This window comes from Ambystoma mexicanum, chromosome 4q (genome assembly GCF_040938575.1).
Source record: "Ambystoma mexicanum isolate Mex_15411 chromosome 4q, UKY_AmexF1_1, whole genome shotgun sequence".
Lineage (NCBI taxonomy): Eukaryota > Metazoa > Chordata > Amphibia > Caudata > Ambystomatidae > Ambystoma > Ambystoma mexicanum.
In genome coordinates, this window is record NC_090928.1 from 1,266,230,669 (window position 1) to 1,266,249,832 (window position 19,164).

The 19,164-nt window shown below is 50.0% G+C and overlaps 1 protein-coding gene across 3 annotated transcripts in view; it reads right to left on the reverse strand.

Moving 5' to 3' along the window:
• CUL9 (cullin 9) overlaps nt 1-19,164 on the reverse strand; it is a 1,917,728-nt gene that overhangs the window by 437,293 nt on the left and 1,461,271 nt on the right. For all 3 annotated transcript variants that reach the window (XM_069608881.1, XM_069608880.1, XM_069608879.1), the window contains exon 34: nt 3,258-3,421. In XM_069608881.1, coding sequence (XP_069464982.1) covers nt 3,258-3,421 — 164 coding nt within the window. The remainder of the gene's footprint in view (nt 1-3,257; nt 3,422-19,164) is intronic.

Consider the following 19,164-nt stretch of genomic DNA (forward strand, 5'->3'; position numbering starts at 1 on the left):
GTAGCAGCCAGCTTTGGGGTTCATAAGAGTCCCCACAAGGGCACTAAAATATGAATTGCATTCTCAGTAAGACCCGAAAAGGTTTTACTAAAGAAAATGTCACAAAACCAGAAAGGACAAATAAAGGCAGAAGGGGAAATTGCAAAAGTGACAAAATGCCTTATAATATGGGTTCCAAACAGGAATCCCAAATAACAATCAGGCAGCCTGCCATATCAGGTCTTGACTTCTGTTCTCGCTCCTGAGGCAGGCATAGGCAGTGACCATACATGACATGCATTTCCTATCAGACAAATGGAACAATATTTAGCGGTATAGCTCATAGTGCATTTCTAACACATTGATGCCCCATACAGCCTCCAAGGTAAAACCTGCCACTGACCAAAATGAGATAAAATAACTGTTCAAGAAGACAGATGTTGGACAGGGTGTCTTTGGAACATTGTCACAGTGAGGGGCTGTTTTCTCTTGGGAGCACATCACAAATGTGCATCCTGGATTAGACTTTGTGAAAAACCAGAGGGTGTTTCACAACCTAGTCCCCGGGATCCCGTACTCAAATGGCCAGAGAAAGGCCATCGCTTTTGGATCCCGACCCTGGGGGTGGACAAGCGAGGGAGGATCACCTGGGTAGGGGGTCCTCTGAGCACCCAATGTTGAGACATATCATCCCTTTTTTCCACAACCCATCTAACCCTGCTCTTTTTATGGGAAACTACAACTCCCATAATTCCTTCCCACTTTACCTTGACAAACTTACGGTACCAAGGAAGATGAGACATTAGGTTAGAAGGATTACCTCTCCTGACTGTCCCTGTAATGAGTCCAGACAGAGTTAGGCAGGTAGCTCTAACAATGTATACCTGCCACGTATTAACACTCCCTGTGAAGATAAAAGGTGGTGCGCAAAAGAACACCCTGAGCGAGGCTGGGTGCAAGAAGGAACAGCTCTTCCGAGGGTGATGCAAACCAGGCTGTGGAAGGTGGAAGGCCAACGGGCTGATTGACAATTTAGAGGATCAAGAGAAAGCCAGGTAAGGTTTCCATGCTTTCACGAGGCCGTGAGCGTTCGACGAGTAAAGCCGAGAGAGCAGAGGAAATAAAACTTCAAGTTGCCAGAAAGCAGCCTGCGACCCTCCCGGGTTAACAGTGGAGTTGGGGAGGAACAGAAGAGGCGTTGGTAATGGCCTCGAGCTGCAGGAAAGAGATGAAAGAAATCCAATTAACATAGCCGGTGAGTTATCAAGGGAAACAAAAGTCAGGTTGATGTTAAAGGGAAAGTGACTGTAATTTGACCGTTGAAGGTTGCGCGTGTGCCGATAAAACACAAATGAAGAGAACAATTGTTGAAAGACAAGGATATAAAGTAGCATAGTGGCTCATGCAGATTCAAAAGTCTCTGTGAAATGTTAAGAATTTTGAAAGATATTACAAGCGGAGCACAAAGGAAACTGCGCTAAGGAAAGAAAGTTGAATAAGAGGAAAGTGACGTTTGTGAAATATGCCAAGAGGGCAAAAGTAAAATATAAGAACTTTGGAAAAAAAGCAAAGAAGGCAAGTGAAAGAGAATAAGAACTACAAGTACCAAGAGGCATTGGTGCTATAAGAGAAGATTGTGAATTGAAGGATTGTTGAAAGATGGGTCGAAGTGATCATGCAGAGGTCTTTGTAAATTCATTGCAGTGTTGAAAGTCTTTGACAGTGAAAAGATATACAAGATAAAATGTGTGGAAGGGAACCCCCCACGACACTGAAACAAGACAGGCTTGAGCCCGGCAGAGGAAAACCTGTGCAGTACTGGGAGAAATTGAGAATATATGAAGTGAGTATTGATGGCAAGGCGGACAAAACCTAAAGAAGTGATTGAACTACCAGAGGTTGAAAGCCTAAAATTGAGCTGTTGAATTGTACCAGAAAGCCAAAGTGTGCAAGACTGACAGAACTGTGCGATCCACCCATCCTTTGTTTTTTGAGAGACTCTTTAGACCCCGTGGTGTTGAACCTCGGGGAAGGGAGGTGGTGCTGAAGCCATTCTGACATTTCCTTTTGAGACACTATTTTAATTTTGTATTCCCTTAGCCCATTTGTTATTCTGAGAAGGAGGGCAAGGTTAGGTTTTCTTAGTATAGTCATTTTTATTTTGACCATACTAGCTTGGACGTATTTGTTATTGTTTAATGGTTGAGATTACTCCCATTTTAAGAGTTAGGGCCAGTTAGGGATGCTACCATCCCAATCAAAAGTGTAAATAAAGGTATTCCAAACTTGTATCCATTGTGTCTGTCTACTGCTCGATATAATACCTTTGTCACTACTAACAATTCTGACTCATTAGGGTAACGGGGTCAGTAAATCAGCCAGGATAACCAATCAAATACAGGGGCTCTTAACAGGGTTAAGAGGCCACCAAACAGTCAGTCATGCTATACAAGTCCAGGACATTCACCTTCAGAGTCAGAAATCATGAATTTTGAATAGTCAATGACTCTGAAGACAGGGAATGAGAACTAGGTTACGGAAGGCTGATCGGGTCATGATGATGGGGGCCTGGGTACAAGTGCACATTCACCGCTATCGCTCAATAATATTGGATGCCCCATGTGCATGAATGAAGGACACTAATTATTAACATACACATATAAACTAAGCTATTAAAGTAAATAACCTGTAGATTGTTTCTCTATTGAATTGTTACAGAATTTAAAAGGCTGAAGACACACTGGAGACTGTTCTTGTTTGTATTTATTTATCCGAGCGTTTGAGCATTTGATGGCTTTTTTAACCCCTCTACTGCCGAGGACGTCACATTCCTGCCATGTCGTTCCAAGTGGAAAGACCATAACATAAGTGCTCTGAACATATTTACTGCTATTTCTTTTTTTATTATGATACAGTTTAACAAACTTTCCACTTCACATATAAAAGATAAACAATTCCACAGATAAAATGTACAATAAAATCCTTATATTATGTTACATTTCTTATAAATCCATATAAGCCTCCAATTATCCTCCATTATTAGTTATAAAACCAGAAGAATTTCCCTTAAAAATTATTTCACCTGATGGTTAACGGCATCTCATTATTCAAGTCTCTAATATAAACATCTTCAATCTCTTGCTACAATTATATCAATATAATTTAAAATGAAATTCGATGGCTACTAATTTAATTTAGTACTTCAGAAAAATACATGCAGCAGTAAAGGGGCTAATCTCACAGTGTTTGGAAACTGGTGTATAGAGTAGTATACTCACTGCAGGCAGCCCTCGTTTTTCTCTATTTGGGCCTGGCAGCTAGGACAGCGCTTGGAGATGAGTTTGGCAAGGTGTTTGCTCTGAGCCTCCATGGTCATCCCTTCATAAAAACCACCGTCATCCATCCACTGGGACATGTGGCTGCAGCTCGCTGGGTAATGAGCCTGTAAGTGCACAAGAAGAGTGTTTAAGAGAAAATGTATGCGAGAATGAAAGAGGACAGCGCACAAGGTAGTGTCTCAGAGGCACAAAAGCACAACCGATACGAGGAGGGTATAGACTACAACAAGTATAAATGAAATGCATGCAAGAATAGAGAAAGGGAAAACGGAAATGAAAACCTTTTCTCCTACTAATCACCCAGTTTAAGTGATCCAGCCAAGAATCCACGTGTGTAGGCTGGTCTAGTACACACAATGCTTTAATAATACTCACAACCCTCCTAATTCCCTTTCACCTTAATATAGGAGAAGGAAGTGGAATTAACTGGTTTACTTTAAATCAAAGAAATGGTGATATTCTGAATAAGAATCTGAGGATCGATGAGGTCATTAGCACAGTCTGAATGCAACAGACATTTGACGGTCTATCAGACAATACTTAAGCCCATCATCCAGCGTCTGTCATCAGACTCCATGATTGCTGCTACTGGTGTGGAATAGCAGATCTGAGTTGCCGAAGTCAAGGTACTGGCATAGACCAGAACTGAAGCTGCAGCCATCATGCCAATTTCACACTTGTTAGAGTAATGAGGCCCAAGATGACAGGAACAAGTTACTTACCTGTAACTGTTGTTCTCTAGCATGGGTCTGGCATGGATTCACATGCTCATGAATATTCCCTGTCGTCAGGCCGGGAATCCTCGGTAAAGAAAAGAAATCAGTATCAGTTTCGTTTCTGATCTGTCTTTCTTAGTAGTAACCAATCACTGATCTCTGGGTCATACTGCCCCCAGCCAATGACTGCCCTCTACCTAAGCCCCTCCCCTGGCAGCCATCCTCAGATTTGGTAGCACGTAAAGTGGCAGTATGACCAAGTGAAGAGCCGCAGAGGGGAATGAGGGAGGGTTCGCATATGAATCCATGCCAGACCCATGCTGGAGAACAGTTACAGGTAAGTAACTTGTTCCTTCTCCAGCATGGGGTCTGGCATGGATTCACATGCTCATGAATATAAGAATACATAGCAGTATACACATGCAAAACCACGGGAGGTGGCAACAGGCTCAACATTAAGCAAAACAACAACCTTGCCCAAAATGGCCTTGGTCCTTTCTTCCGACGGAGATGCCAATCGCTTCACTGTATCGAGCTTCGCTCCCAGAAACAGTGCCACCTGCGACGGGACCAGATGGGATTTGGGGTAGTTGATGGCGAATCCCAGCTCCGTGAGCAGACGGACGGTCCTCGCTGTGTGTTCGACAGCGAGTTCTCTTGACCTTGCACGGATTAGCCAGTCGTCCAGGTAGGGGTAGACGTGGATTCCTTGCAGGCGCAGCCGCGCCGCCACAGGTGCGAGGCACTTGGTGAACACCCTGGGTGCCGACTTTAATCCGAACGGCAGGGCTCTGAATTGGTAGTGACGCCCCTGGACTACGAATCTGAGGAACTTTCTATGACCTTTTAGAATGGGGATGTGGAAGTAAGCATCCTCCAGGTCCAGTGACGATAGGAAGTCGCCCTCCTCCAGCTGTGCAGCACGTGCTGGAGGGTGACCATCCTGAATTTCTGTGCCTTGATGTACTTGTTCAACTGACGCAGGTCCAGGATGGGGCGCCAACTGCCTGTCTTCTTTCGGATGAGAAAGTATCTTGAATATAATCGGGAGCCCCAGAGCCTCTTGGGGACGAGCTCGATAGCCCCCTTCCTGAGCATCGCCCTTACCTCCAACAGCAGTTGAGGGACGTGATTCTCCTTCATGGCCACAGGAGGAATGCGAGGACACTTCTTTTGAAATTCCTGCGAGTGTCCGCGGGCCAGGGTGTCCAGCACCCAACGGTCGGTGGAGATGGACTCCCACACGCTGATGAACTTCGTCAGCCGGCCTCCCACCGGGGTGCTTCGGTGGGGGACCGACGCAACGGCCGGTTCAGTCCTGCTTGGAAGAGGCCCTGCCGCCTTGGCCTCCTTGCCGACGGCGGTGAGACCCTCCTTGCTTGCCGCGGCCTCTATAGGCCTCCTGGGACGAGGAGCGGGCCGCCTGGCAGTAAGTAGAAGAGCTGCCGCTGGATCCCTTGGAGGCTCCCTGTCTGCCTCCAGAGCTCCGAAAGGGCCGCCGTTGCTGAAGGACTCCTAGGGCTCAGGCTGTTTCCGTGTCTGTCTTGATGGCCTGGAGGGACTCATCCACTGTCTTTCCAAACAGGTTGTTGCCGTCAAAGGGCATGTCCAAAACTCTGGTCTGGACGTCCTGGCGAAAGTCTGTCGCCTTGAGCCATCCTCGTCGTCGGAGGCAAACCCCGTTGCCCAGTTGGTGAAATCCGGTATCGGCAATGTCTGTTGCCACCGTTATGGCGTGATCCGACGCCACCTCTCCTTCCTGCAGAATTTGTAGGGCCTCCGCCCTCTTGTCGTCCGGTAGGAAGTCTAGCAGAGGAGCTATCTTGAACCAAAGCTCCCTGTCGTAATGGGCCACAATCGCTAACTTCTCGTACCCGTCCCTCTTGGCAGGTGTCGTGGAAGGGTTCTTGAGGATAGCCAGCCCCTCGTCCCAGATGTCGTCTAGCAACGGCACCGCGAGGACCGTCTTTCTCTTGGCCTCTCGTCGTTGGTAAAGAAAGCCTTCCTTTTTCTGTTCCTCAGGGCAGAGCTGGAAGAGCTCAGATGCCCTGGTTATCATGGCGTGAAAAGAGCCAGTTTCGTCGGGAGGAGAAGCCCGAGGGGGGTGATGACGGGATGTCCGTTGTGTCATCGCCGCCGTCCGTCCCAGTCGCTGTATCAGTCGCCGTATCCTCTCTGGGGTCCGGCGAGGGGGATGAGGGGTCCACAGGCCTCGCGGGCACGAAGGGCGGAGCGGGGTGGACTCTCCTCCGCTTGTTCGGAGGGCTCCCCGACGGGCCTGGTTCTGGATCCTCCGTCGGGGTCTGTGGAAACCTCGTCCTTATCTCAGTACATAAGGATTGGATCGCCAACAAAATGGCCGCAGAGCTATCCCGGGGCTCAGGTAATGGCTGCAACGGACGGGATGGCTGCTCCACTGGGCCCTCGTCGTCGCCATCGTCGCTATCTTCGATCACATCAGTGGGAACCATCCCCTGGGATCGAACCTTCTCGAACGTCTCGTTGAGGCCTATGAACCTCTCGTTGAGGCCTTTCACGGTTTCCACCGGATCTTCCTCGGAGACTGAATCAGAGTCCGTAATGGCCACCGCCCCACCCCTCTTTTTCCGCCGGGGTCTTCACGGGGGTCTTAACAATGGTCTGGAAAGAGGATTCCCTCTGCGGCGGCAGGGAAACTCTGGGCCCCGAGGCCGCCTCCACTGGCGTAGCCTCTGCCGGCTTTCGCCAGGGCCGCTGCGACAACCTCGATAGAGGCCTTTGCTGGGTGGATCAAGGCCCACACCACCTTAGGTGCGTCCTGGGCCTTCACTTTGGGGGGAGGGTCATTGCCTCACTCCCCCTCGGCTCCCTTCGAGATCGACCGGGGCCTCTCTAGAAGCTTACCCGGGTTCTCGGACTTCATCTTCCCCGAACCAGAGCTCGTGGTTGATCATGCCGGGGAAGTCGCGCCCTGCCTGGCAGCCGAGGAGCCCGACCTTTCGGCGCTCCCGGTGCCCGCGGACTCGCGGTACTTGGCCTTCTGTTGGGCCCCCGTCAGCAGGGCGCCCTCACAGGACTTCTCAGAAGACCGCTCAGACTTTTTCTTCGACTTCTCACCTGCTGTGCCCTTCTCCAGCCAGGCTGCGAGGCGGGAACGACGATCTTGCTTGGTCCATTCCGACAGGTTCTTGCAGAACGCACAGTCCTTCTCCACGTGCGTCTTGTCCTCATGAAGGCAGTAGAGGCATCTCGAATGCTCGTCCTCCTTGAAAACATTTTGCAATCCGCATCCTGGGCAGCTCCTGAACAGCTTGGATCCGGGCGTCGAGCTTCCCTTGTCCATGTCCGTTGAGGTAGGCCACAGATCTTCTGGAATCCTCCAAGAAGCATAACTCGACGAAAACTTCACCCTTGAGGGGCGTAGAAGAATTCCGAAACGGGTCCCCGTTATCTGAAGTAAAAACGGTGGAGCTTGAGGCTCGATTAACCGAAAAAATGAGAAAAATCTCCTGAAAAAACGTGAAAACGCAGTAAAAGCTCAAGAGCTTTTTTGGACTCCCAACAATTGAACGTGCAGTAAAAATCTGAGGATGGCTGCCAGGGGAGGGGCTTAGGTAGAGGGCAGTCATTGGCTGGGGGCAGTATGACCCAGAGATCAGTGATTGGTTACTACTAAGAAAGACAGATCAGAAACGAAACTGATACTAATTTTTTTCTTTACCGAGGATTCCCGGCCTGACGACAGGGAATATTCATGAGCATGTGAATCCATGCCAGACCCCATGCTGGAGAAGCATGTTAGCTGTGGAAAAGGTTGGTCTGAACAAACAATGGTTATGCAATAAATTCCCTTCAGTTGGGGCTGAACAACAAACAATGTATTATGGAATACATTCAAATCATTTGACCTTTATTGGAAACTATTATAGAAACTTGTACTCAGGTCAACTTAGAATCAGAGTTCCATTTGTTTGGTATGCCTTTAACAGTGGATACTTTCTTTGTAGCTTTGTGCACCCAGGACTTTGGTGGGAGTGAGAAAGAGTGAGTCGAAAGTCACCTAAGCACTTGACAGTCATGTTTTAATTTTAATAGGGAACATAACTGCTCTCACACAGAGCTACTAGTTTGATCATTAGTATTTCTTAATGAGTTTCACAGCTAAAAAACAAGTTACTTACATTCAGTAAAGCTCTTTCTGATGTATATGATAATTTCCCCCACAAATTCCTCCTCTTACGAAATTCAGTCTAGACACAGTTAGCACTAGGACGTTTTCTGACAATCACCAGATGGTGGCGTGCTGCCCCAAGCTTCGTCTCCGCATGACTCATTGATGCCATCTCGTGCTGGAAGTAATGCCAATTTCCCTCAGTTTGAATAGAAAACATTTTAATACAAATACCAATTAAAGATAATTTGGAAAGCAGGTGTGAGAGCTAGACAGGTAGGTGGACGAGGAATGATCCCATCCATTAGAAAGATCATCACCAGAGGTAAGTAACTTGTTGTAATGGAAACATTCCTCATTTTACAAAAGACTTTCAAAACGATGACGTGAGAAAATCTGGAGATGTGAAAACGAATGAGAAGGTGTATTAAACCAGGAAGCTCAGAAAGACTGATTTGCCCTTATTTGCTTTCTCACCGAACAGGAACTAGTGAAGGTAATGCTTCATGAAAGTGCGCAAAAAAGCTCAGGTGACCCTGGCAGATGTCTAGTATAGGAACACCCCTTTGTAACACAGCCACAGTCTCTTGACCCCTCGTGGAGTGTGCTCTTAGCCCAAATGGAACCACATTGTGGACTAGTTCAAAGCAGGTCTTGATATAAGGAACAATCGATCGAGAGATGGTCTGTTTAGTTATGGGCCTTCCTTCATAAGGACCAGTGTTTAGACAGAATTACATTTCTGAGAGTTCTGTTGTCCTTTTTAGGAGCTCATTTAACTGGTTTGCTTTTTTCCTCCCAATCTTATTTTTTGGAATCCCTGCCCTATATCTGTGGCCAGAGGGACTTCTTTCGAAGCCTCCCGCCACTGACTGAGTATATGGTCCCATGGTAGCCCTTATGGCTACTAAGAAAGGGGGGCATTTTGTCCGAAGGGTGATATTACCATACACTGGTTTTACGGCATAGGCTTTGGGCAGTTGTAATTCAGTTTTGGCTACATCAGGGGTACAAGCCAATACACTGTACGAGTAGCCAATGCACCTTATTGGTAGCCATTGGCTTACAAATGTATTTTTTTAAGTCCTGCTCTTAGTCCTTTTGGGGCTACCTCCATCTATGGAAACCACAAGGCAGGCATAAAAGTGTGGTTGTGCATGTGGGGTCTTAGTGAGCTCAGTCATGCACCCTCTGTAGAGGATGGTCCTGGGCCAGCCATTTCACATCGATTGGGGAGGTCTTGGGTGACTGGCTGGTCTTCTAGACATTTGTTTTTAACTCCTTATTTTGATTGGTGGGTCAGCTCAGGGCAGCCCCTGTGTGCGCAGTTATACCTAGAGGAAAACCTGGTGCCTACTCTCAATACGGATTGGATTTTCATTGAATGAGGAAGCTTCCTTACCAGCAGGATGACTCCTGCAGTTTTTGTGAGCCACTGCTGCATTTTAAGGACCGATCTGGCCATTCTGGCAGTACACTGTCCTGGGTTTATCGCGGGTTGTCATTTTTGGCTGCTGGACATCCTTCCTGGGCTTCAGTAATCCTCCTGCTGCGATTGTCTCCGGACAGTTTAATCGCACACTTCCCATTTTATGCCTGGCCATCTCTCAGTGATGTTTCTGGAGTAGTCTTTACTGTTGCTACCACTTCTGGCTACAGGGTTCCATTGCAAGGAATGGAGCTTATTCTTAATTTCAGCTGTGTGGTTCATCATTGGCCAGGGGTTAATGTCTCTGGCTCCTCGGATCCTGTAAACTGCACCTGAAAAGGAGAGTTGTACTATCTGGGTTGTTTGGGGCTGACATTTCGGGAATCATTACGGGAGTACTCACCTCAAAGGCCCTAAGTTGGTGGGTTATTCGAGATACTTACAGAATGTTTGCTCTGCAGGCAGCCCATAACCACATTAGCCCATTGATTTTCATTGGGGCGGAATCCTGTGCTGCATCTCCTCTCAGGGTTTCTGGTTCTTGAATGTGTATACATGCACTCATTTGGACTGCTCGTCATAGCAACTTATACGTACAAATTTAACTCATCGAGGCATGAAGGTTTAGTGTCCTAGCTTTGGGGTGAAGCACTCTGCCTCATGGCCTGCAGATCCTCCGGTCAAGGGATCCTCCAGGGAGAGCAAAGGAGAAAATCCCGGTCCTCGATGCCCAGTCTGCCAGTCTGGTGTGATCAAGATCATTGTTGTTCCTGAGCTCCAAAGTAATCAGCGGGAATAGATGGAATGCAAATACAAAGCTGTACTCCAAGAGAATCCCAATCTCCTAGGGAGGCCTGCCTGCAAATCTATGGAACAAAAGATCTTACTTCTTGTTTGGGTTGGTTGGTAGACCTGGGGAAGCCCCCACATAGACCAGATCTTCTCAATCTCCCTGTTCAGCTCCCCCTCGCATGAAACACCCTTGAGGCAACTGACTGTCAGTAAAGTGAGAAGCTGTCCCATTCAACTCAATCTCCATTGCCCAAAGTCACAGGAGCATGGCCTCCGTGCGCAGTCTGAGTTATCCCACACCGCTCATCTTGCATGCCGGTCAAGTGGCACAGCGAGTAGAGCGCTCGCTTTGATATCGGTGCAGAGTCTGCTAACGCAGGTTCGAATCCCGGCGGGGCCAAACTCAGCCTTTCATCCTTACGAGGTCGATAAATGAGCACCACACACCGTGGGTAATAATAAGCAGCGCTCAGATACCTGAGGGTTCGTAGCGCTATATAAATGCCAAATTATTATTATTTATGTGGAGGATGGTGGCGACGTTGTCCATGAGCACCTCGACAGTTGAACCTTTGACTGATGGTAAGAAGGTTCATAATGCTACACAAACTGCAGCTCAGTTCTAGTAAGAGCTCACTGAAATGGTCTGCAGAGGAGCTGCTCATCCCAGAGACATGTCTGTAACTAGGGTGACCGTTGGCGCTGGCTGTCCGAATGGACACCAACACCCGCAAAGGAGGTGTATGCTCACCAAAGCAGTTTCTAGAAGATTTGTGGGAGGGAGGAGGGGGTGGTGGTTACAGGGAGAGAACAAATGTGTCTCGTGTCTTTGTTGACCTGGGACCACTGGCTCCTCAGAGACTGTTGCAGCCACCGCACACAGTCGTGCTTCCAGAACTATGATGAAGTAGGATGCCATGAACCCTACCACCCTCAAGAAACCCCCCAACTTGGAGTCCTCCATTTGGTTGGAAGAAGGCAACTATTCTCTGAATGGTTGTCACACACTCTGGCTCTCTAGGGGGGCAGGGGTGGGGGGGTGGAGCCAAGCCTCACTCCACGTCCAAGACTGACCTTTATAAACTACAAACATTTGGAAGAGGTCAGTAAAGACTATTGGGTTGAAGGAAAATCTGAACAGAGTGGAATTCACTAGATTCTCCAGGGCTGCTTCTTCTGATCCGGCCCACAGGAGCCAGTGCTTGAGGTAAGGGAATGGGTGCACTTACCTGCTGTGCAGATTGTTAGCCCACACCAGCATAACCTTCATGAATACTCGGGACAAAGTGAAGCCTAACTGGAGCACTGCAAACTGGTAGGGAGTGCTTCCCAACACAAATAAAGGAACATCCGATACTTGGTGTAGGCAGAGATCTGAAAAGATGTGTTCTGCAGATCTAAAGAAACAAGACGGTCATGCAATGTCAGAGCTTGGAGGGGATATGCGCCAGGGTGACCATATTGAATTTATACTTTCAAGTCCTCCATCCTTCTTGGGTACAAGGAAGTAACAGGAATACAAGCCTTTCCAGACTTCCTCTGCTTGAAACAAGCTCCAATGCTGCCTTCAACAGCAGCAGCTGAGATATTTCCTGTCATTGGAGCTGCTCTGGAGGAAGCGAAAGCAAAGTACATGAGTTTTGGGAGGGTTTTGACCAGAATGGCTGGCATTTCTCTGGTATACATACCCAAGACCCATTTGCCAAGGCTCATCTCCTCCCATACCCTATTGTGGAATCAAATTACCCCCACTCCCACAAGAGTTCAGTGGTGGCAATTAGAAGGAATACATTGGAAAAGCTTTGCAGCAGTGGATTCCGAAAGCAGGGGCAAAGCAGACTTAGGGAAGGGTAAATGCAGTTTGATATGCTGAGTCCTGCTTTGCTGCGGGAAAGGATGCCATTTGACCAGAAAACAGCATGGCCTACGCCTGCTTTTTCAAGAGTAAGGAACAAGTTACTTACCTGTAACTGTTGTTCTCCAGCATGGGTCTGGCATGGATTCACATGCTCATGAATATTCACCGTCGTCGGGCTGGGAATCCTCGGTAAAGAAAAAATCAGTTTCAGTTTAGTTTCTGAACTGTCTTTCTACTAGTAAACAACCACTGGTCTCTGGGTCATACTGCCCCCAGCCAATGACTGTCCTCTCCCTAAGCCCCTCCTCCGGCAGCCATCTTCAGATTTGGTAGCACGTAAAGTGGCAGTAGGATGAGAGAAGAGCCGCAGAGGGATAGGAGGGAGAGTTCGCATGTGAATCCATGCCATACCCATGCTGGAGAACAACAGTAAGTAACTTGTTCCTTCTCCAGCATGGGGTCTGGAATGCATTCACATGCTCATGAATATAAGAATACATAGCAGTACACACATGCACAACCAGGGGAGGTGGCAAGGCTCAACATTAAGCATTTCATCAACTCAACATTAAGCAACTCTTAGCTCCTCACCTGGCCCACCTTCAGGCGAACAGGTTGCGCAGCACTGCCTGGCCGACCCTGGACTCCTCCCTGGAATCCTGGTCGACGCAGTAGAATCTCATGAAGGTGTGTGTTGACCTCCACGTAGCAGCCCTGCAGATGTCCAGCAGGGGTACACCAGACAAGAACGCTGTGGTAGCAGCGATCGCTCTGGTCGAATGGGCTCTTGGACGGCCGGGCAACGGTCGGTTTGCCAACCGGTGACAGTGCATGATGCAGCCGGAGAGCCATCTGGAAATGGAAGCCTTCGAGAGGGCCTTCCCTTGGTTCACAGGTCAAAACTTCACAAACAGTTGTGATGTCTTCCGAAGGCTCTTCATGCGGTCCACGTAGAACTTCAGCGCTCTAGGTACATCCAGCAAGTGCAAAGTCCTCTCAGCCGGCGACGAAGGCGATGGGAAGAAAACAGGTAACACCAAGGGCTCGTTGAGATGGAAGTCTGACGGCACCTTGGGCATGAAGGAGGGGTGCGTTCTCAGCACCACCCTCGTATCGTGGAAAGTCAGGTATGGGGTTTTACAGGAGAGGGCCTGGATCTCTCCCACTCGTCATGCGGAGGTGATGGCCACAAAAAATGCAGTCTTCCACGATAGGAACTTCAATGGTCCCGAATGCAGAGGCTCGAATGGCGACCCCATGAGCCTGCTCAGCACCACATTGAGCTCCAACGCCAGGGCTGGAGCCTTCACCGGCGGGAATGATCGGAACAGTCCTTTCATAAACTCCTTCACCAGGCGATGGGACCACAGAGATGATCGCCCCCCCGGAGTTCTGGTGTAGAGGGAAATCGCTGCTAGATGCATCTTGATGGAGGCGTGCGTTAGCCCCGCCTTGGCCAGCGACAGTAGGTACGGCAGCACCTGAGGGGCCGTAATCCGCAGAGGGTTAATCTTCTGTGCACGGCACCAGACAGAGAACCTCTTTCCACTTATGTCCTTAGCACTTGAGAGTCGAGGACGCCCTGGCCTTTGCAAGCACCTCCTTGCAGTCTGCCGGGATATCGTACCCTCCAAACTCTAGTGCTGCAGGAGCCTGCAAGTTCAGCGACCCCGGGTGGAGGACGGCGCCTCCTTCTCTGGCGAGGAGATCCGCGTCCGTCGGCAGTTTGACTTGGGGGGGGGGTGGGGGGGTGGGGCTGACATGTCCAGAAGGTCCGGGAACCAGATCTGCCTCGGCCACGCCGGTGCGACGAGGATCATCCTACACCCGGACCGTCTGAGTTGATTGATGAGTCGCAGCAGCAACGGCAACAGTGGGAACGCATACAGGAACAGGTCGTCCCAGGGGAATGAGGAGGCATCGCCCATGCTCCACGGCTGGGGAAACCTGCTGGCGAACCTCCGGCACTTGGTGTTCGTCGCCGTCGCAAATAGGTCGATCTGGGGATTGCCCCATCGTTGGAATAGCAGATCCTGCCGAAGTTCCCACTCATGGCACGAGCGCAGCTCCCTGCTGAGTGAGTCGGCGATGGTGTTCTTTATTCCTGCCAGGTGGAAGGGTACCAGAAACATCCCTGGGCGACGGCCCAGTGCCACAGATCCTGAGCCTCCTTGGATAGGGCTGGGGATCTGGTGCCTCCCTACTTCCGGATGTAGAACATCGTAGTGGTGTTGTCAGTGAAGATACTCACCACCTTGCCCTTGAGGGACGCAAGGAACGACCGGAGGGCCCAGAACACGGCTCGGAGCTCCAGGATGTTGATGTGGAGTGACCTCTCCTCCGGGAGCCAAAGGCCTCTTGCGTGGAGATCTCTGGTGTGCGCTTCCCATCCCTCCAGGGAGGCATCCGTCGTCACCGTCTCCTGATGTGCCGGGGTCTGGAAGTCCGAACCCGCAGCCTGATGCGCGCGGGTGCCACACCACCGGATCGCTTGGCGGAAGTTCTCGTTGAGCAAGATCCTGTCTTCGAAGCTGCCCGCCGCTTGCATCCAACGGGCGTTGAGGAACCTTTGCAGTGGACGCATCCGCAGCCTGCACAGGCGCACAAGGTAAATGCACGAGGACATCATGCCGAGCAGGGACTTGATGGACCTCACCCTGGCCACGTCCATGGTTGACAGCCATTGTACCTTGCCCAGGATGGCCTTCGTCCTTTCCCCCGACGGAGAGGCCACTCGCGCCACTGTGTCGAGCCTGGCTCCCAGGAACAGGGCGACTTGCGATGGAACCAAGTGGGATTTCGCGAAGTTGATGGAAAATCCCAAATCCGTGAGCAGCTGGACGGTCTTTGCTGTGTGCCCAACGGCGAGTTCTCTTGTCTTTGCTCGGATGAGCCAGTCCTCCAGATAGGGGTAGATGTGGATCCGCTGCAGGCGCAACCGCGTCACCACTGGTGCTAGGCACTTGGTGAATACCCTGGGCGCTGACTTCAATCTGAAGGGAAGGGCCTTGAACTGGTAGTGTCGCCCTTGGACTACGAATCTGAGGAACTTTCAATGTCCTTTTAGAATGGGGATGTGAAAGTAGGCATCCTCCAAGTCCAGCGACGATAGGAAGTCGCCTTCCTCCAGCTGTCCCAGCACGTGCTGGAGGGTGACCATCCGGGACTTCTGGGACTTGATATATTTGTTTAAACGACAAAGGTCCAGGATGGGTCACCAGCCGCCGGTCTTCTTTCTTACAAGGAAGTATCGTGAGTAAACTCCGGAGCACCAGAGCCTCTTTGGGACGAGTTTGATGGCTCCTTTCATTATCATCGCCCTTACTTCCAGCAGCAGTTGAGGGACGTGGATTTCCTTCCTGGCCACAGGTTGAATGCAGGGGCACTTCTTTAGAAACTCTACAGTGTGCCCGCAGGCCAGGGCATCCAGCACCCATCGGTCGGTGGAGATGGACTCCCACACGCTGATGAACTTTGCCAGCCGACCTCCCACCGGGGTGCTCAGGTGGGGGCCCGGCGCTACGGCCGGTTCAGTCCTGCTTGGCAGCTGCCTTGCTGCCTTGGCCTCCTTGGTGATGACGACGAGATCCTCCTGACTTGCTGTATCCTCTGCAGGCCTCCTGCGACGAGGAGCAGGCCGCCTGGCAGTATGTCAAGGAGCCACCGCCGAATCCTTTGGAGGCACCTTGCTTGCCTACGGAGTTCCGAAAGGGCGGCCGTCGCTGCAAAACCCCCAAGACCCGAGCCATCTCCGTGTCGGCCTTGATGGCCTGCAGTGACTCGTCCACTCTCTTGCCAAACAGGTTGTTCCAGTTGAAAGGCATGTCCCGAACTCTGGTCTGCAAGTCCTGGTGGAAATCTGTTGCCTTGAGCCAACCACGCCGGTGAAGGCAAACACCGTTGCCCATCTGGCGGAAGCCGGAGTCAGCAATGTCTGAGGCCACCGTTGTGGCGTGGTCCGACGCCACCTCGCCATCCTGTAGAATCTCCAGAGCCTCAGCCCTCTTGTCGTCCGGGAGGAAAGACCTGCAGGGGAGCGATCTTGATCCACAGCTCCCTGTCGTAGCGGGCCACAATCACGAGGGCGTTGGCCGCTTTAATCGTCGTCGCCGCTGAACCTCTTGTTCAGGATCTTCGCGACTCAAGCCAGCTCCTCTTCAGAGGCTGTATCTGTGTCCACTCTTTCCACTGGGGTCTTATTGATGGGTTGAAAAGAGGATTCCCTCCGTGGTGGCAGGGAACCTCTGGGCCCGAGGTTGCAACCACTGGGGTAGCCTCCACAGGCTTCGCCAGGGCCGCCACGACTCTCTCGATGGAGGCCTTAGCCGGGTGAATCAAGGCCTTCACGACTTTGGACGCGCCTGAGGCCTACACCTTGGGGGGAGGGTCACTGCCTCACTCCCCTTCGGCTGTCTCCGTCTGGATCGACCGGGACTTCTCCCGAAGCTTACCCGGGTTCTCCGATTTTGCCTGGCAACCGAGGAGCCCGACCGATCGGCGCTCCCGGTGCCCCCAGAATCTCGGTGCTTTGCCTTTTGTTGGGCCCCGTCGCCAGAGCGCCCTGAAAGGTCTTAGAAGACTGCTCGGACGACTTCTTCTTACCTACCGCCGGGCGCTTCGATTCCAGCCAGTTGGTGAGGCGGATACGCCGATCCTTCATAGCCCGTTCCAACATGTTCTTGCAAAACACACAGTCCTTCTCCACGTGTGTTTTGTCTTCGTGAAGGCAGTAGCGACATCTGGAATGCTTGTCCTCCTTGAAGACAGTCTGCAATCCGCATCCAGGGTAGCTCCTGAACAGCTTGGATCCGGGTGTTGTGTTTCCTTTGTCCTGGACCATGTCCACGCGGGGTAGGCCTCAAAGATCTTCTGGAATCCTCCAAGAAGCGAAACTCGATGAAAACCTCGCCCTTGAGGGGCGTAGAAAATTCCGAAACGGGACCCTGTTGATTGGAAGTAGAAACGGTGGAGCTTGAGGCTCGATTGAACAAAAACATTAGATTAAACTCTTTGAAAAATCGCAAAACGCAGTAAAAGCTCGAGAGCTATAGCACCAGGACTCCCAACACTTGAACGTGCGGTAAAAATCTGAAGATGGCTCCCAGGGGAGGGGCTTGGGTAGAGGGCAGTCATTGGCTGGGGGCAGTATAACCCAGAGACCAGTGATTGGTTACTAGTAGAAAGACAGTTCAGAAATGAACTGAAACTGATTTTTTCTTTACCGAGGATTCCCAGCCTGACGACGGGGAATATTCATGAGCATGTGAATCCATGCCAGACCCCATGCTGGAGAAAAAGGATTAGACTGTTGGGCCGATAGCACAAAGATTTTGCTGTCAGTATTGATGTTTGTAAGTTCTAATGCTTTCATCAATCTTGGGGTCAAAAAGATCTGTACCATCAAAATATGTGTCCAATAGTTTCCAAGAGCCATCAGTAGAAATATTTGCTGTTCTGGTCCAGGTGTGGCCATGGATCACTTCCGCATGTCTGCGGTGTCGAGACCGGTCCATAACAGATGTCTCGCAGGGTCTTTGTCATCGAAAATGACTTGTCTAAAGGAATCTTGAATGTCAGCAGGGAGGGATTCTTTGCCATTTCTGCCACTTCTCACAGAGTGAGTACATGTAGAGAGTGTGAAGGAAGCACAAGAGTATAAAGTGCCAATATTCCTTTAGCGAATAAAACGTTTTGATTGGGGCAGGGGGAAGCTGTGAACACAGAAGTGAAGGCCATTGGCATAGAGCCTGCAGTGCCTGCTTGTGCCTCTAAACCTCCAGACATGGATGGACAGATAGAAATAGTGTTTCTGGGCTACATCATTATATACAATAGCTGATGAAGCAGGTCTGTTCCAATCATGGATCAGTGAGGTGCGACTGAAGGGCAATAATGGAGCCTTTGGGTTCTTTGATGCAAGAATGTCTGTGTTGGTATGTGGCCGTGCATCTTTAGAGGGAGGAACCAAACCAAAGGTATCAACTGCCCTCGATAAAGCCCTGGATGAACTAAAGCAATACAAGCAACAACAGTCATATTTCTGCGTCATCACTGACTTGTAGATTGGGTCTCTATGCACAGCAGGGTCAGGACCAAAGTCTGGGCATCTTAATCCCACTGGATTGATTAAAGCAATCCAAAAGAGATGGTTGGAAGGTTTAGATGTAATCTAACCCTCTGGCATAGCTCTGGTAAACTCTGGGTCTACCCAAACATGGGTCTCAAGCCTGTTGGACCTAGAGACCCAAGCTACCACGTCATTGATGACACCCACTAAAGTCCAAACATGTCTGGGGTTACTTTTTGTCTCGTGTAGAAGCAGTTTGACCAAGCAGTTTGGATTGGACTGCGCCTTTTGTGGCGGGATGACGTCAGATTTGCATATGGTCTTTCCCTGTTCTGTAATGGCTTAGCAGGCTGAAGAACAATGGTCTGGAGGGTTGCCTAGTGCTCTGCCAGAGGTTAAGATTCATGCTAAACCTACTAGCCATTACCGCTTATTTTGCTAGTCCAGCACCATGGTCTGGATTGGTCCCAGGCCTGTCACAGAGTAAGGGGGATGCATCCAGCCCGCTGGCTTTTATCAGATCTCTCTGCAACTGCAAAAGTGATTCCTCAAAGTGCTGGTCTAACTAGAGCTCCTCTGGAAGGTTGGATTCCCTGTAGAACAAGCCCATGTGGAACGAAAAAGGTGATATATCCTCATTGTAAGCACCAGATTTAAATATGTTTGTACATTTTTAAATTTGGGTGCACTAACTTGACTCCAATATCTAGAGAGGGCAGCCTCATCTTTATTTATTTATTGTGAAGTGCTTCAAGGCGGGAAGGGAACAAGGGAATACAGTAAGCATTCTTAGGCCATGAAGTTTCCGAATGATCTAGACAGAAAAATGAGTGTA